This window comes from Cibotium barometz, chromosome 28 (genome assembly GCF_041138505.1).
Source record: "Cibotium barometz isolate CiBa-2024 chromosome 28, ASM4113850v1, whole genome shotgun sequence".
In the NCBI taxonomy this organism is placed as follows: Eukaryota; Viridiplantae; Streptophyta; class Polypodiopsida; order Cyatheales; family Cibotiaceae; genus Cibotium; species Cibotium barometz.
Window position 1 is genome coordinate 16,731,823 of NC_141073.1, and position 15,130 is coordinate 16,746,952.

The window sequence follows — 15,130 nt, forward strand, 5'->3', positions numbered from 1 at the left end:
GGGCTGGAAACAATTAACGACGTTGTACCATGTAAGAGGCATACGGTTCGACTAGTTTAAATCATTAATAGGCCCAACCTAAATCAGAATGTTTTGCTGCCTTCAATATAGATGGGGATCAAAAGGCATACATGGGACTTGCTAAAGGGAAAGAGAGGGTGTTAAATTTGAAGATCTTATTGAATCAAACTTGAGTAATCAAACACTTCACTCAGAGAAAACCACCAGAGATTAGACATTCAGGACACAAACCCAAAAAGAATGGGGTTTTAATAGTTTCGCAATAAAATCTAGCATGAGATTGAAAAGGTAATAGTCTAATCAGATCACAAAAATGGAGGTAAAAAGTAATATCGTCACATGTTTCTATGGTAAGGCGTGCAGGTTAGCCTAACAATAGGTTGCTTAGCCTTCAGCGTCTTAAAGGACAACCGTAAATGCATGTAGTGGGATATTACAGAGAGTTGGTCCAGCGTAGACATTCATGTGCCACAAACACATAGCCGATGCCAAGCGATCCTATTGCAAGATAACAAAGAGCTCAAGGATGCCATGAACTCAAGTGCTTTACCCACAAGTGTCCCATCATCATTATAAGTGCAAATCTGAACACAAAAAGCCGGCACAAAATGATGGCCAAAATCCGTGAATGTTCTACCCTCTGCCACAGCAGGAGTCTTAAGATCCACTGGCCCACAGTTAGCCCATTTCTAGAAGCCACAGAAGAATGTAGCAGCCAATGCATGGACAGATGTACGCTGATTTGGATATGCTTTCCACCAACTAGTTCACAAAACAGCCCTCAGAGGGGGAGCTGCTAGAGGTGGGGGGTGATGATGATGCTTCAGCTGGTGATGTCCTCCACAAACCCATAAACCTTTGTCAAGCCATAACATGCATGTAAATGCAAGACCGAGATGGCATATCAACACTAGAAAGTTTGATCTTGTTACAGAGGTGTGCAACCCACCTGCAGTCCTACAATAGGCACAAAATCCTTGAACATTAGCATACCAAAGTATTACATAGAAGCCACCTAAAAACAGATAATGTTACTAACCAGTTCAGAAGAAGCCACCTTTTGCAAAGTCATCGTAGTTGTCATCATCATCAAGCCCATAACCATCACCCGACAAATTTTCACCAGTATCGATTCCATCTCCTCCTAAGATACCCTCAGAGAAAACCATTGCTACCTTAGCCTCTTCTCCTTTGTTCTCTGGGACATCATGTGTCCTTCCTCTACCTGATGTCCATCTTGAAGCAAGCCCTTCCTGCATAGGCATTTCAGTTGGATAACTGTCATGCAAATCCAGAGCATTAGCTGGGCCTTGTAAAATTTCCCTTCCTTCAGCATCTTCCCCTTTGTTTGATCCCAACCAAAAGCTTTTTTCAGCTGCTGCCCGTTCCACCCGGGTCTCTTTAAACCCCTTATCACTATCTGCTTCTGCCTGCTGCTTCTCCTGTAACAAAACACTCAAAGGTTTGGGCCCCTCAAAATCTTGAGATATGGCACTATCTTTCAAGTCTTCTTTGCCAAAATCAGAACTGGAAGCAGGTAAAACTTGACTCTTTAAAACTGGGCGCTCTGCAAAACTAGAATATGAACACGAATGGATCTCGCTTCTAGGGCCATCAAGTCCTTGGGCTTTGAAGCTGACATCTGCAATTATTACTCTTTCTGCCCTGATTTGTGCTAGACTTTTCGGTGCTGCAAAACCAGAAAGCCCTTGTGTTGAGTAGCCTTTAGCTTCTTCTGAGCCATGCCAGTCACTCTCTCTGTCCTTTGATTTGACTCTTAAGCGATCACTTACTGGGACCCTGTTGGGCGAACTCCCTAAAGAGACCCTTTCGGGACTGCTGCCTTCATAATCCGATCCAGAGTCATGGTGTGACCTTCTAAATCCCCTGGAACCTGCTCTTCCAGATGGCCTCCTGTGATTTTCTCTACCTCTTTGACTCAGAACCTGTTTAAAACCGTCATCCCAACGCCTCTCATCAAGATGAGGATAATCAACCATGTCATGGAGGTGTCTACTATCATCCATACCCAAATATTGGCTTCTATCAATTTTTCTTCTCTTTGTCAGGTGGTCGCGAAGATCTCCGCCAACTCCCTGCCTGTCTCTTCTTGCAGTGTAAGGAGGGCTACGATGTCTTCCCATACGGTCAAAAACACCACGCCGATGATCATACTCAGAAAGCTGCTCAGGGTATTCATGAGATCCATGTTCATGTGGATATAGAGTGTTGTAATATCTTGATCCATTATATGCCTGGTATTCAGAATCTTCCAAATCATCAAGGCGCTTCGTCCTTTGACTGGAAGGTCTATCCCGCACATCATCATGACGTAGTGAGTATTCATTATCTTCTCTGTATACTGAGCCATCGGATTCATCCCCACCAAAGCCCAGAGATTCTTCCTTCCACGGCCCATCTGTTCTGATACCATTTCGTTTCCTTTCTTCTAGTAAAAAACCTTGCCACAGCTTTGCATCAGGGTTTCGAGCCACCTCACGCCCATGCTCATCCTTAGATTGCAGTTGCTGCTGCTGCTTCTCCACAGGTTGACCCTGCCGTAACCTATTAGCTGACTCAGGTGGATGATTCAATCTTTCACTTGAAGCACGCACACTTTGGTGTCTTGAAGGCGAAGAGGTTGCGGAACCTTCCAAGACCCTTGCTCTTGCTGCATCATTTTGAATAGGAGGTGACTCTTGTGCACGGACAAAGACATTAGACGGTAGAGATTGAGCAGGACGCCTCCAGGCGGCAGATGAGAAATCTTGAGCCCCAGGTCTATAGACCATTGAACCATTCCCTTTGACCACACTCCCCGGCTTATCACTTGTTTCCACCCCTCTGCCAATTGGTGCCTTTGGAGGTTTCTGATGGATTGCAGCTTGGGCACTCGCTGGCAATGATGGGCCGTGGAGGAAAGAGCATCTATCACCTTTGGCACAATACCCTTGAGAGAAAAAGTAGCATGGTACTCTAGATTTGCTAGCTGCCGTTGCTGATGTTGTTGCTGCAGTTGATGATACTGGTGCCACAAAAGCTGTTGATGCTGGTGCCGATGCTGATGCCGGCACTGATGCCGATCCTGGTCTTCCATCCAGGGGCTACATACCAAAAGAAAGAAAAAGATACAGTTACTGAATTTTTAAGTGCGTGAAGAGAAAGATGTTGTTGACAGGTCACAGGATTTGTGTAATTCATGTCCAAGCAATCAGAATTTCCAGTATTTGCTGTCTATTCAGCTGAAAAAGGAAACAATCCTCAACAGTAAATGCAGTTTCTTCTTATGTGAGATGACCCTGCAATCAGCATCCTTTCAATATGGGTCATGGTTGCTTAGCCAGAGGATGGCAGGAGGTTCTCACACAAGCTGCAAAGGAAGGTGATTGCAATTGTGGTGTGGGCATGACAGCTGCAAAGTGCAAACCTATGCTCACAAGCCACGATTTTCTGAACCATCTTGGTTATTATAAGCACTTGGTGAGAGGGCAGTATATGAGCCTAAACAAGTACCATGTATAGATACATCCCAAAAGCTTACTCGAATGCTCTTTTTTACGTGACAGAAGTTTAAGTGATTTCAGTTCGGTCGAAGAACTTACCGGGTGTCGAAAGGAGCAGCTTGCATTGAGACAACTTCCACCAAGCCAATACCAGCAATCCCGAGGGTTCATTCGAGCAGCTTCACTGTGCCTAAACTCGCAACCATTGCCCTGACAAAAAAGAGCACATTGAGATTTTCCACAATAAAACTATTGTCAAATATACATACAACAAGAACACAGAAGCTTCTTATGTCTTATTAAAAACACTCTGTAAAAGGAGAGCATTTTATGTGTTGCGTTAGGCGTGCATGTATGTTTTGTAATGTGATATACACAATACCATATATGGTATGAAGAGATGTGCATAACTCAAACTTTAGACCAAGCTCAAAATCCCAACTTCATAGATACAAGTATGTATATAATGATGCATAGTTACACCTTGCATACAACTTGCATTCCTAAGATGCACTTTAGAGGCCATGTAAATGCACCGTGTGTGCTTAGGAAATCAAAAGATTGATTTAGGCTAAATTGGAGAGGCATTTTCTAAAATGGCAGTTTAAGAACTTTTTTGAAAAACTATATTGGTGCCATGTTCTTTTTTCTTTTGAAAAGCTGCATTGAAAATATTAGATTTTCTATCATGGGAAACCTAAATGTCAGGCAATATTTTTATTAAAAAACCCCTTAAATTTGGAAACCTGAATGTCAGGTAGTATATTTGGAAAAAAGGGACTTAATATATTTGTTTGAGAAAAAACCTAGATGTCAGACAATAAATTTGGGGGAAATTATTTCATTTTCCGATTGAGGAAAAACCTAAATGCCAGGCAAGGAAAACAGACATAATATTTTAGCTTTTGGAAACAAACAGGGTACCTTTTTGCAAGTGAGAGGGGATGCAAGAAAATACACACAGTCGGTGTTGCGTTTCTGAGCTTCTTCGTCCATGGTGATAGGCATCCTCTTGCTAGCTCAGCAAAAGAACGCCATAGAAGCTGAATGTTGGTGGGCAAAGAGATGCTGCTGAAGGCACGAAAACTCTGAGTTGAACCCTCTGCCTCAAAAGAACTTCAAGAAATGGGTGATAGCCATTGGGATTCTGTGATAAACGGCAAGCGGAACTCGTTAGTATTCAAGAGAAACGAGGCCTAGTTTGTGGGGTTCTCAGCAAATTCTGTAAGCAAAACCCACATGGTATTAGTGAGCTTTGGCGCTTTGGTTTGGTGGGCTGAGAACAGGGGCGCTGCTCTGTGCGAGCGAGAGAGGTGTTAGATCTTGAAGGAGGAGGGCGGGGCAGAAATGCTGGGCGCTTTTACATTAATTCTTTGAGACGTGGACAAAAAATTTTAGGTGGGAGGGAGGGCGAGGGGAGAGAGTTTGAGAAGGGGGAGGCAGAGAGAGTTTGTGATGTGTGTGTGTGTGAGAGAGGGAGACATAGAGAGAGACATAGAGAGAGAGAGAGAGAGTGTGTGTGTGAGTGTGCACGTGCGCGCTCACATGTGTCACATGTGTGTAGGAGAGAAGGAGAGAGAGTGAGCATGCAGCAAGCATGCATGCACATGTGTGACCGAGATAAAGTAAATGTATGTGCATGGGTGTGTCGGTGGGTGTGTGTGTGTGTGTGTGTGAGAGAGAGAGAGAGAGAGAGAGAGTGCATGTGTGCATGTGTGTGCACACATGCACAAACACACATGTGCATGGGTGTGTCGGTGGGGGTGTGTGTGTGAGAGAGAGAGAGAGAGAGTGTGTGTGTGCATGTGTGCATGTGTGTGCACACATGCACAAACACACATGTGCATGGGTGTGTCAGTGGGGGTGTGTTGGTGTGTGTGTGTGTGTGTGTGAGAGAGAGAGAGAGAGAGAGAGAGAGAGTGCATGTGTGCATGTGTGCATGTGTGTGCACACATGCACAAACACACGTGTGTGTGAGAGAGAGTGTGTGTATGCGTGTGTGCACACATGCACAAACACATGTGTGTGAGAGAGAGTGTGTGTATGCGTGTGTAAGATTCATGTGCATGCACATGTGACAGAGGCAAGTAATTGTGTGCATGTGTGTGTTTTTTTGGGGGGGTGGGGGCTTATATGTGAAAGAGTGAGAGCCTACAAGGGCATAGGATTGACTGATAAGTGGATAAGGTCACACAAATTCTTTGTTTGTTGGCGTTGTCTTGGTATCAACTTGGAGGTAGCTAGGCATCTAAAGGTTGAAAAGGACTCCCCAAGGGGGGGGAGGGGGAGAAGAGGGGGGGGGGGGGGTCAAGTCATGCTCATATCGAGTGTCCCAACAATGACTCATCCTCCTCATTTGGTTTCAAACTCAACACTTGTGGCACTCTTTTGAAAGAAGCATCCTCATCCTCTTTGGCCTCTCATGTGTCTACATCTATGCCTATGTACTTCAAGCATGAATCATGCCACACATATTTGGCCCTCCTTGAGGTAGTGGAAAATGCTAAGCATTGAAGAATGGCATGTTCTTAGGTCTCAACCTCGTGAATATCACATGCTCACAACTCTCTATTTTCTCTTGCAGAGTGCAATCTATATTCCTATATTCAATGTGGATTCTATGTGATGACACTCTAAGATTCGAGTGCATGTGACGAATTGGGTGATAAATGGGGAATAACTTTTGGAGAGCTTTATTGGCAAGCTTCCACGACAAAATGGTGACTTTTCTATTTTCCATTTTTTTGTCATCGAGAACTATGTTTGGAAGTGTTATGGTTTGTCTATATTCATTATATGCATGGAGTGTGTTAAGCTCACTAAAAACTCGAAGTAGTAATGATGAAGCAACTCACACACAAGGACATAGAGAAGTGCATGTGACAAATTGGGTGACAAATGGGGAATGACTTTTGGAGAGCTTTTTTGGCAAGCTTCCAAAACAAAACAACGAGTTTTCTAGTTTCCTTTCTTTACCCCCACCGAAAACTACATTTGGAAGCTTACCATTGTTAAGATTTTATGTCTATATTCATCATATATGCATGCATGTTAAGCTCACTAAAAACTCAAAGTAGTAACGATGAAGAAACTCACACACAAGGACATAGAGAAGCAAATTTTATTAAAAAGCTCATAATTCAGAATAAAGTGTACAGCTATATAGATTTGCTAGGCTTGTTTTGATCAATTTGAATGTTAACATGACCGTATTTGAGTGATTTTTGAGCAAGTTAAGTACGTTTTGGTTTCTAGGCCTATGGGCTCCAAATGCCTAAAGTAAGCTTGCACCCATAGACTCAAAACCCAAAGAAGGCTTGACTCAAAACTCACTTAAATATGGTTATATTTTTACTCAAATTCATTGAATGTGCCCAATAAGGCTATCTAACAAGTCTAACTAACATGTCAATATTGATTTTGTTTATACTCAAATTGATTGGAATGTGCCTAACAAGTTTATCTAACATGTCAAAACTATAAATTTTTTCTATTTTGAATTATGAGATTCTACTATGATTAAAAGGCTCTGTTAATCTCATTTTGGATTAATAAGTATGCTCCTCCAATTGAGGACATTAATAAGTGTCATGAAACGGCACTATAAAAGTTGTACATTATGAGATATTGGCCACCCAAGGCTTAGTTTAAGTAAGTTTTGGGTGCCCAAAACTTAGTTTAAGTAAGTTTTGGGTGCCCAAGTGTGAATAAGGGCCAAATGTATATAAGGCATTTTCTCATAAAATGAAAAGACACCATCCCCCTTTGTACTATTGAGAGCTCTTTTTTGTATCTTGAGAGAGAATGAGAGAGAGCATTCTAGCATTTGTGCATCTTCTATGCTTGTATGATTCATGCTTGTGTGGGAAAGTGAGAGAGAGCGATTGCCTTATGCGACGGTGTGAGCGACTCTATGGTGACAGTGTGGAGGTGGAGCTTGGAGGTTTGGAGCTTAACAAGTGCGCTTGGAGGCCTCAAGGGACTCAAGCGAAACATTGGTAAGTGTCCTACGACAGTTATGTTCTATTGCTCATCCTTTAGGTGAATGCATTGAGTTCCCTCTTGGAGGTGTGGTAGCCCATAACATTTTTGGCGCCGTTGCTAGGGAAACACCTTTGTTTCTTCCTTCCTCTTGGAGTTTTAGCTCTCATTGCATAAGATTCATGATTGCCTTTGCATTTTGGAGTGCATTGTGCAGGAAATGAATGGATAAGATTTGTCTGGAAGTAAAAAATCGTGTGAAACTGATTGTGTTTGTTGTGTATATGTGTGGTGGAGTGGTCTTAGAATAGAGCTTCACTGTTTTTTCGAGTTAATGTTGATATTTGCATCACTCGAAGCATCAACGTGAATGAGCAGGTTGGTGTTCTATTTTTCTTCTTTTCTAAAAATTCAGAAACATAAAAAAAATAAGGAGCCATTGACTGTGCCTTGAATTTGTATTTCACTCCTTAGACGTAGCACAATCATTTTGGGAACTGTTGGATAAGTATTTTGCACCTAGAATCACAATAGTCGATGTGAGAAGTTCCCACGTAAAACTGCATGAAAATGTTTACGCCGTGAACCGTTTTCTGCAACTTCACGCCATGAATCGCTCTCGACATCAGTGCCGCGATTAACGCCGCAACTCATGGGATTACCTTGCAAAAAATAGATAACCTTATCCTGACACCTTTGATGCCACGAGGTCTGACAAAATTAAGAATCGTGAAATGTAGAAAATCGTTCACAACGTGAACTATTCAGAACTCTTCACAGCGTGAACGATTTTTTGTTCACGACGTCAACCAATTTAGAAACTTTCACGGCGTGAACCATTTTTTGTTCGCGTGAACCCATTATTTTTCATGACGTGAGAACTTATCTTTTCATGACGTGAACTTTTTCCTGCAATCTCACGCCTTAATCAAATCCACCAACTCACGAGCTTGGTATAGTTAGGTTAAGGCTAAGGAAGTTTTGAAAAGATTGACACCCATAATAAGGTAACATGGAGTTCTGATTCCAAGAACAAAAATTTTTAAACACGTGAAAGTGCAAAAAAAACGTTCACGACGTGAACTGTTTTCTAGCACTACACGCCGTGAACTATTCTCTCTGCAATCTCACGGCCTCAAAAACAGATCGATAGAATCTGATCAAAACCTAATTGGGATATCAAAGTACTTATCAAATCATACATACATGCACTAAACATCTGGAAAGCTCATTGGAGATGATCTTACGCCTGACGATAGTGCATCAAATCACCTAGGATCTTCCTATAAAAAAAGTGTGGGTTTAGGTCACTCAGTAAGCACTCACTTGAGTATCTTAAAGGAACTTGACCCCCGTTGAAACTAGTAGTGAAGAGTCTATGGAAGAAGGGCAGGTACTCTAGGTTTGGGGAAGAGGAGAAACCACTGTCCCCAACCAGATCTAGTGGTATCATTGATATCGCCCGGGGATTTTTTGGTCTCATGAGACGAAGAAGCGCAATCTGCGAGCATGGGTCCGTCAACGAGTACTGGACTTGGTCCAAGGTAAGAACTACCCATCCAGACGTCAAATTTAAGGCTGTCGAACACTGGCACCCCCCCCCCCGCCGCGAAATGAGACGGAACATGGAAATTGTGACCAGGACAGGTCAAGTATTCTTCCGCACCTTAGAAGAAGTAGAGTTAGATCTTCTAAGGATTGAGATGAAATGGCAGAAGAGTTGAGCCTAAGGAAACAAGAGCTCTCGATACTCGAAGGGCGAGAGCTGAACAAAAGAAGATGGGAGGTTTGAACCAACTCCATCATGGGGAAAGAAGCCAGAGATAGTCATGGGAAAAAGTGAGGAAGAAAATCCAAACTTAGAACCTATAAATGAAGAGCCTAGAGCTAAGGAAGGGTTTGTAACCCTAGAAGAAGAGGATAATCTAGCAAGAGTGGCGGGTGAAGTGGAGGACCGTCTGTACACCAAAAAAGACATTGAGCAGATGATCAATCATCCTACATTCCTATAGGTCATGGAACTCTTAATTCTCCAAAGGCGTACAGAGGCAACTAATGATGAACCACTCCAACGTGCAGTGTGGCAGGACCGTCCCATGGACCGGAGATACCTAGAAGAGCTAACACAGGAAGAGGACGAGGTCTAGGTAGGGAGGGCAATTCCTCACAGACCAAGGGTGGATCCAACCATTGATCTTAATGCAACCACAAGGACGGATTTGTTGAATATGGCTACAGAAATGGGCCGAGGAATGGTCAGGGAACTAGGCAGTGCTCTAGAATCTTGACCCTCCCAGATGAAGCCACACATCATTTCCAAACTTGTCCAAAGCTTCTCTGGGGATAGAGATCCTATCCAACATGTAGAGATTTTTGAATCCACATGCAAAACCTGTGGGCCTGTCAGCGATGTGACAATGATTCATGTCTCTCATTGACCCTAGAAGGGAAAGTGCATCAGTGGTTCCGAACCCTTAAACCTGAGGACAAGGTCAACTTCAAACCTAGAAGGGAAAGTGCATCAGTGGTTTTGAACCCTCAAACCTGAGGACAAGGTCAACTTCAAACGAAACCTGTGGGCCTGTCAGCGATGTGACAATGATTCATGTCTCTCACTGACCCTAGAAGGGAAAGTGCATCAGTGGTTCCGAACCCTCAAACCCGAGGACAAGGTCAACTTCAAACGACTCAAGAATGTGTTTGTGCCTAGCTTTGCCAAAAGTGGTGAAAGTGTGGAGGTGGAGCTTCACAAGTGAGCTTGGAGGCCTCGAGGGACTCAAGTTCGAAACATTGGTAAATGCCCTACGACAGTTGTGTTATGTTTCTCATCCTTTAGGTGAATGTATTGAGTTCCCTCTTGCAGGTGTGGTAGCCCATAACATTTTTGGCACCGTTACCGGGGAAACACCTTTGTTTCTTCCTTCCTCTTGGAGTTTCAGCTCCCATTGCATAAGATTCATGATTGCCTTTGCATTCTAGTAGTGTATTGTGTAGAAAATGAATGGATAAGATTTGTGTGGAAGTAAAATATCGTGTGAAATTGGTTGTGTTTGTTGCATATATGTGTGGTGGAGTGGTCTTAGAATAGAGCTTCACTGTTTTTCTAGTTAATTTTGATATTTGCATCACTGGAAGTATCAACGTGAATGAGTAGGTTGGTGTTCTGTTTTTCTTCTTAAATTCACCAAAAAAAGGAGCCATTGATTGTGCCTTCCACTCCTTAGACGTGGCACAATCATTTTGGGAACTGTTGGATAAGTATTTTGCACTCAGAATCACAATAGACAATGCGGGAAGTTCCCATGTGAAACTGCAAGAAAATGTTTACGCCGTGTTTCTGCAACTTCATGCCGTGAACTGCTCTCGACATGAGCACCGCGATTAATGCCGCAATTCACGGGATTACCTTGCCAAATATAGGTAAATTAAGAATCCTGAAAGTGTAGAAAATCGTCTCACGACGTGAACTATTTCAGAACTCTTCACAGCATGAACCATTTTTTGTTCATGATGTGAACCAATTTAGAAACTTTCATGGCGTGAATCATTTTTTGTTCACAACGTGAACCCATTATTTTTCATGACATGAAAACTTATTTTTTCACGGCGTGAACTTTTTCCTACAATCTCACGCCTTAATCAAATCCAACTCATGAGCTTGGTATAGTCAGGTTAAGGCTAAGGAAGTCTTGAAAAGATTGACACCCATAACAAGGTAATGTGGAGTTCTAAGTTTTGATTCCAAGAACAAAAGTTTTTAAACATGTGAAAGTGCAGAAAAACGTTCATTACGTGAACTATTTTCTGACACCACGCTGTGAACTATTCTCTGCAATCTCATGGCCTCAAAAATAGATCGACAGAATCTGATCAAAACCTAATTGGGATATCAAAGTAGCTTATCAAATCATACATACATGCACTTAAGATTTAGAAAGCTCATTGGAGACGATCTTACACCTAACGATAGTGCATCAAATCACTTAGGATCTTCCTATCAAAAAAGTGTGGGTTCAGGTCACTCAATAAACACTCACCTTGAGTATCTTAAGGAACCTGACCACCGTTGAAACTAGTAGTGAAGAGTCCATGGAAGAAGGGTTGAGGTACTCTAGGTTTGGGGAAGAGGAGAAACCACCCTCCCTAACCAAATCCAGTCGTATCATTGATATCGCCTAGGGATTTTTTGGTCTCCAAACTAGTCATCACGAAGAAGCACAATCTGCGGGCATGAGTCCGTCAACCAGCGCTGGACTTGGTCCAAGGCAAGAAGTGCCTATCCAAACGTCAAATTCAAGGCTATCGAACACTAGCATCCCCCGAATGAGATGGGACATGGAAAGTGCGGCCAGGACAGGTCAAGTATTCTTCCGCACCTCAGAAGAAGTAGAATTAGATCTAAAAAAGATCGAGGTGGAACGACAGCTACGAGAGTTAAGCCTAAGAAAATAAGAGCTCGATACTCGAAGGGCGAGAGCTGAAAAAAGGAGATGGGAGGTTTGAACCTACTCCAATCATGGGGAAAGGAGCCGAAGATAGTCATGGAAAAAAGTGAGGGAGAAAATCCAAACTTAGAACCCATAAATGAAGAGCCCAGAGCTGAGGATGGGTTTGTAACCGTAGAAGAAGAGGATAATCTAGCAAGAGGAGAGGGTGAAGTGGAGAACCGTTTGTACACCAAAAAATACATTGAGCAGATGATCAATCATCTATAAGACATGGAACTCTTAATTCTGTAAAGGCGTACAAAAGCAACTAATGATGAGTCACTCTAAGGTGCAATGGCAAGACCATCCCGTGGACCGGAGATATCTAGAAGAGCTAACACAAGAAGAGGACGAGATCTAGGTAGGGGTGGAATAAGTCCTCAAAGACCAAGGGTGGATCCAACCATTGATCTTAATGCAGCCACAAGGACGGATCTGTTGGATATGGCCACAAAAATGGACCGAGGAATGGTGAGGGAACTAGGCACTGCTCTAGAATCCCGACCCTCCCAGATAAAGCCACACATCATTTCCAAAAGTTAAATTTACAGCAATGTGATGAGCTATGGTGGATCAAATACAAGAATCAACATGATTAGCAATTAGAAGATGATTATGATGAGATTAGTACATAACTAACTAATAATTAATGTAGACATGGATACTAAAAAACTAGCAATTTCTCATTAGGCTAATGTCTCAATTTATAGGTTTTACATCCACAAGATGCCAAGCATCTAATCCCACTGATTTCTCCTTGATTTGTGCCACCTCCTCTACATCTGGGAGGGGTACCTTTTCCTAGAATCTTTCCACACTCCTATATTCAATCATGCTATCCTCGATTCTCTCATCAGTAGATTCTTCTCACCTTTTCACACTTACTACCCACTTAATTACAAACTCCCTTTTACAGTCTCTTGCTAAGGGCTTGTTCCCACACACACCCATTCACTTGCATATTTCAACACCTCCCCTCAAGTGAATAACTCTAGCACACCTGGACTCTATACTAAGTTTCCCTCTTACTTGATAGCCCCCGACCAGTGCCTCAAGTCCCTAACTCATAGTCCTTGACAATCTCTCTCTATGTGTCCAAGGCTACAAGTGCCCGTGACCTTGACTAAAGTGCTCACACATACATCTACCATATTTCAACACCTCCTCTCAAGTGAATAACTCTAGCACACCTGGACCCTATACTAAGTTTCCCTCTTACTTGATAGCCCCCGACCAGTGCCTCAAGTCCCTAACTCATAGTCCTTGACAATCTCTCTCTATGTGTCCAAGGCTACAAGTGCCCGTGACCTTGACTAAAGTGCTCACACATACATTTACCACATGGCCTACATCATCGGTGTGGCTTAGAGGTGGTTTTACTCTATTGGGGTAGGTTACATTGGGTTGTGAGGTTTCTCTCTCTCTTTCTCTGTCAAAAAAGATGTCCCGCTGACTCCTCTACCTTAGGAGTCTCCATGAAGTTTGCCGATGTCGATCCTTCTTCATTTGGTTTGTTGTAGCAGTCTCTAGCCATGTGTGCTGGCTTCCCACAATTGTGGCAAGTGAAGGTCCTTCCTCCTCCCCTGCCTCTTCCTCGTCCTCGTCCTCATGCTCGTGCTTGTGCTCGTGCAATTGTGGCAAGTGAAGGTCCAATTGTGGCAAGTGAAGGTCCTTCCTCCTCCCCTGCCTCTTCCTCATCCTCGTCCTCATGCTCGTGCTTGTGCAAGGCCTACTCGGGTGTAGAATGCTTTCTCCTCTCTATTCTTCCACTCATTCTCCCCATTCTCCACTGGGAAATTCATCTCTTCCCTCAATTAGCCCCCATAGATTCTTCCTCATCATGAGCAAATACATGGTCTTTGTTCGCTATGTATGGAACTGCTTTCCATTGAACTTAGCTATTTCTTGTGCATTGCTCATGATGATGTGAAGGGGGTCTTACCTCTTGATCCAATTCAAGACTCAAGGACAGTGTCTACCCTTTTACAACTCCATTTTGGTGTTAAATGATGATTACAACAGATTTACAAGCATGAATACACCAAAAAATTGCATAAAGCCAAGGGCAATTGATTTGTACTAGTAGATGGTTGGGATATCAAATCAACTTCAAATTGCAATCTTAAGTGATAGACATCTGTAGATACCCAATGGAAAGTCTGAACCATCAATTGCACCAAATGTAGTGATTAGTACTAATTAAACATTGATTAGTAAAATTAATCCCATGTTTTGTGTGTAGAAAATAGAGTGTACAGGGAGGCCAGATCTAATACCTTAGAGTTTAAATGAGCTCAAATCCTTTCAAGGGAATCAATAACAATTAGTTTAGTAGAGGATCAAGCCCAAAAAGAAAAGATTTGACCAAACATTGAATGCTTAATCTCTATTTTACCAAAGTCACTTGCAGATTTGATGCAGAGCTTGATTCCACTTCTCCTTGAAGAATTTCTGAAATATGAGATATAGGCTCGTAGAGCACCCTTGAAAACCCCTGGGGCTAAGAGGAATTAGCTTGATTCACCTTGTGTGAGTGTAGATCTAGGATTTTCTTCTAAAAAAAGGTGCTTGCAAATCGACGAAATCCGACAGCTTTCCGAGTGGCGATTTGACGAATTGATTCAACAAGCTAATGCATGGGGGTTGTGGCTAGCTATAGCTAAGAGATCTTTGGCTAATATTGAGGTTGGTTGGAGGGAGATCAAGCCCCTCCACCAGCTAGGCGTGTAGAAGTTTAGTTAAAAAGAGGTTAAAAAGGGGAGGGATTAGTTTTTAATCAAGATTAATAGGATGATTAAGCTTTAAACTAGATGAATCCTAAGCTTGGCTCTAATACCAAGTTAAATTTATAGCAATGTGATGAGCTATGGTGGATCAAATACAAGAATCAACATGATTAACAAGTAATTAGAAGATGATTAAGATGAGATTAGTGCATAATTTTCTAATAGCTTGATGTAGGCATGGATACTAAAAACCAGCAATTTCTCATTAGGCCAATGCCTCAATTTATAGGTTTTACATCCACACGATGCCAAGCATCTAATCCCACTGATTTCTCCTTGATTTGTGCCACCTCCCCTACACCTTTTCCTAGAATCTTTCCACACCCCTATATTCACTCATGCTACCCTTGAT

General features: G+C 42.6%; 1 protein-coding gene across 6 annotated transcripts; it reads right to left on the reverse strand.

Moving 5' to 3' along the window:
* Positions 1 to 244: 244 nt before the first annotated feature.
* On the reverse strand, positions 245 to 4,921 carry LOC147622594 (uncharacterized). Of its 6 annotated transcripts, none has more exons than XM_086822121.1 (5): positions 4,764 to 4,921; positions 4,449 to 4,671; positions 3,624 to 3,734; positions 1,079 to 3,125; positions 245 to 970 (listed from the first exon to the last, which is right to left on the reverse strand). In XM_086822121.1, exons 2-5 carry the CDS (start codon positions 4,530 to 4,532, stop codon positions 789 to 791), a joined length of 2,424 nt encoding a protein of 807 aa, XP_086678247.1. In that variant the 5' UTR covers positions 4,533 to 4,671; positions 4,764 to 4,921; the 3' UTR covers positions 245 to 788. The 6 variants fall into 6 exon arrangements, with proteins under 6 accessions (XP_086678247.1, XP_086678251.1, XP_086678246.1 ...); XM_086822125.1 differs by having other exon boundaries at positions 245 to 978; positions 1,061 to 3,125; positions 4,764 to 4,920; XM_086822120.1 differs by having other exon boundaries at positions 4,449 to 4,919.
* Positions 4,922 to 15,130: the final 10,209 nt, after the last annotated feature.

What these genes read in the sequence shown, in the direction of transcription:
- LOC147622594 (XM_086822121.1), bottom strand. Translation starts at nt 4,532, where the DNA reads ATGCCTATCACCATGGACGAAGAAGCTCAGAAACGCAACACCGACTGT. An exon ending in GCTGCTCCTTTCGACACCCG is followed by an intron (nt 3,126 to 3,623) that starts GTAAGTTCTTCG and finishes TTTGGTATGTAG; the next exon opens with CCCCTGGATGGAAGACCAGG. An exon ending in CTACGATGACTTTGCAAAAG is followed by an intron (nt 971 to 1,078) that starts GTGGCTTCTTCT and finishes GTAGGACTGCAG; the next exon opens with GTGGGTTGCACACCTCTGTA.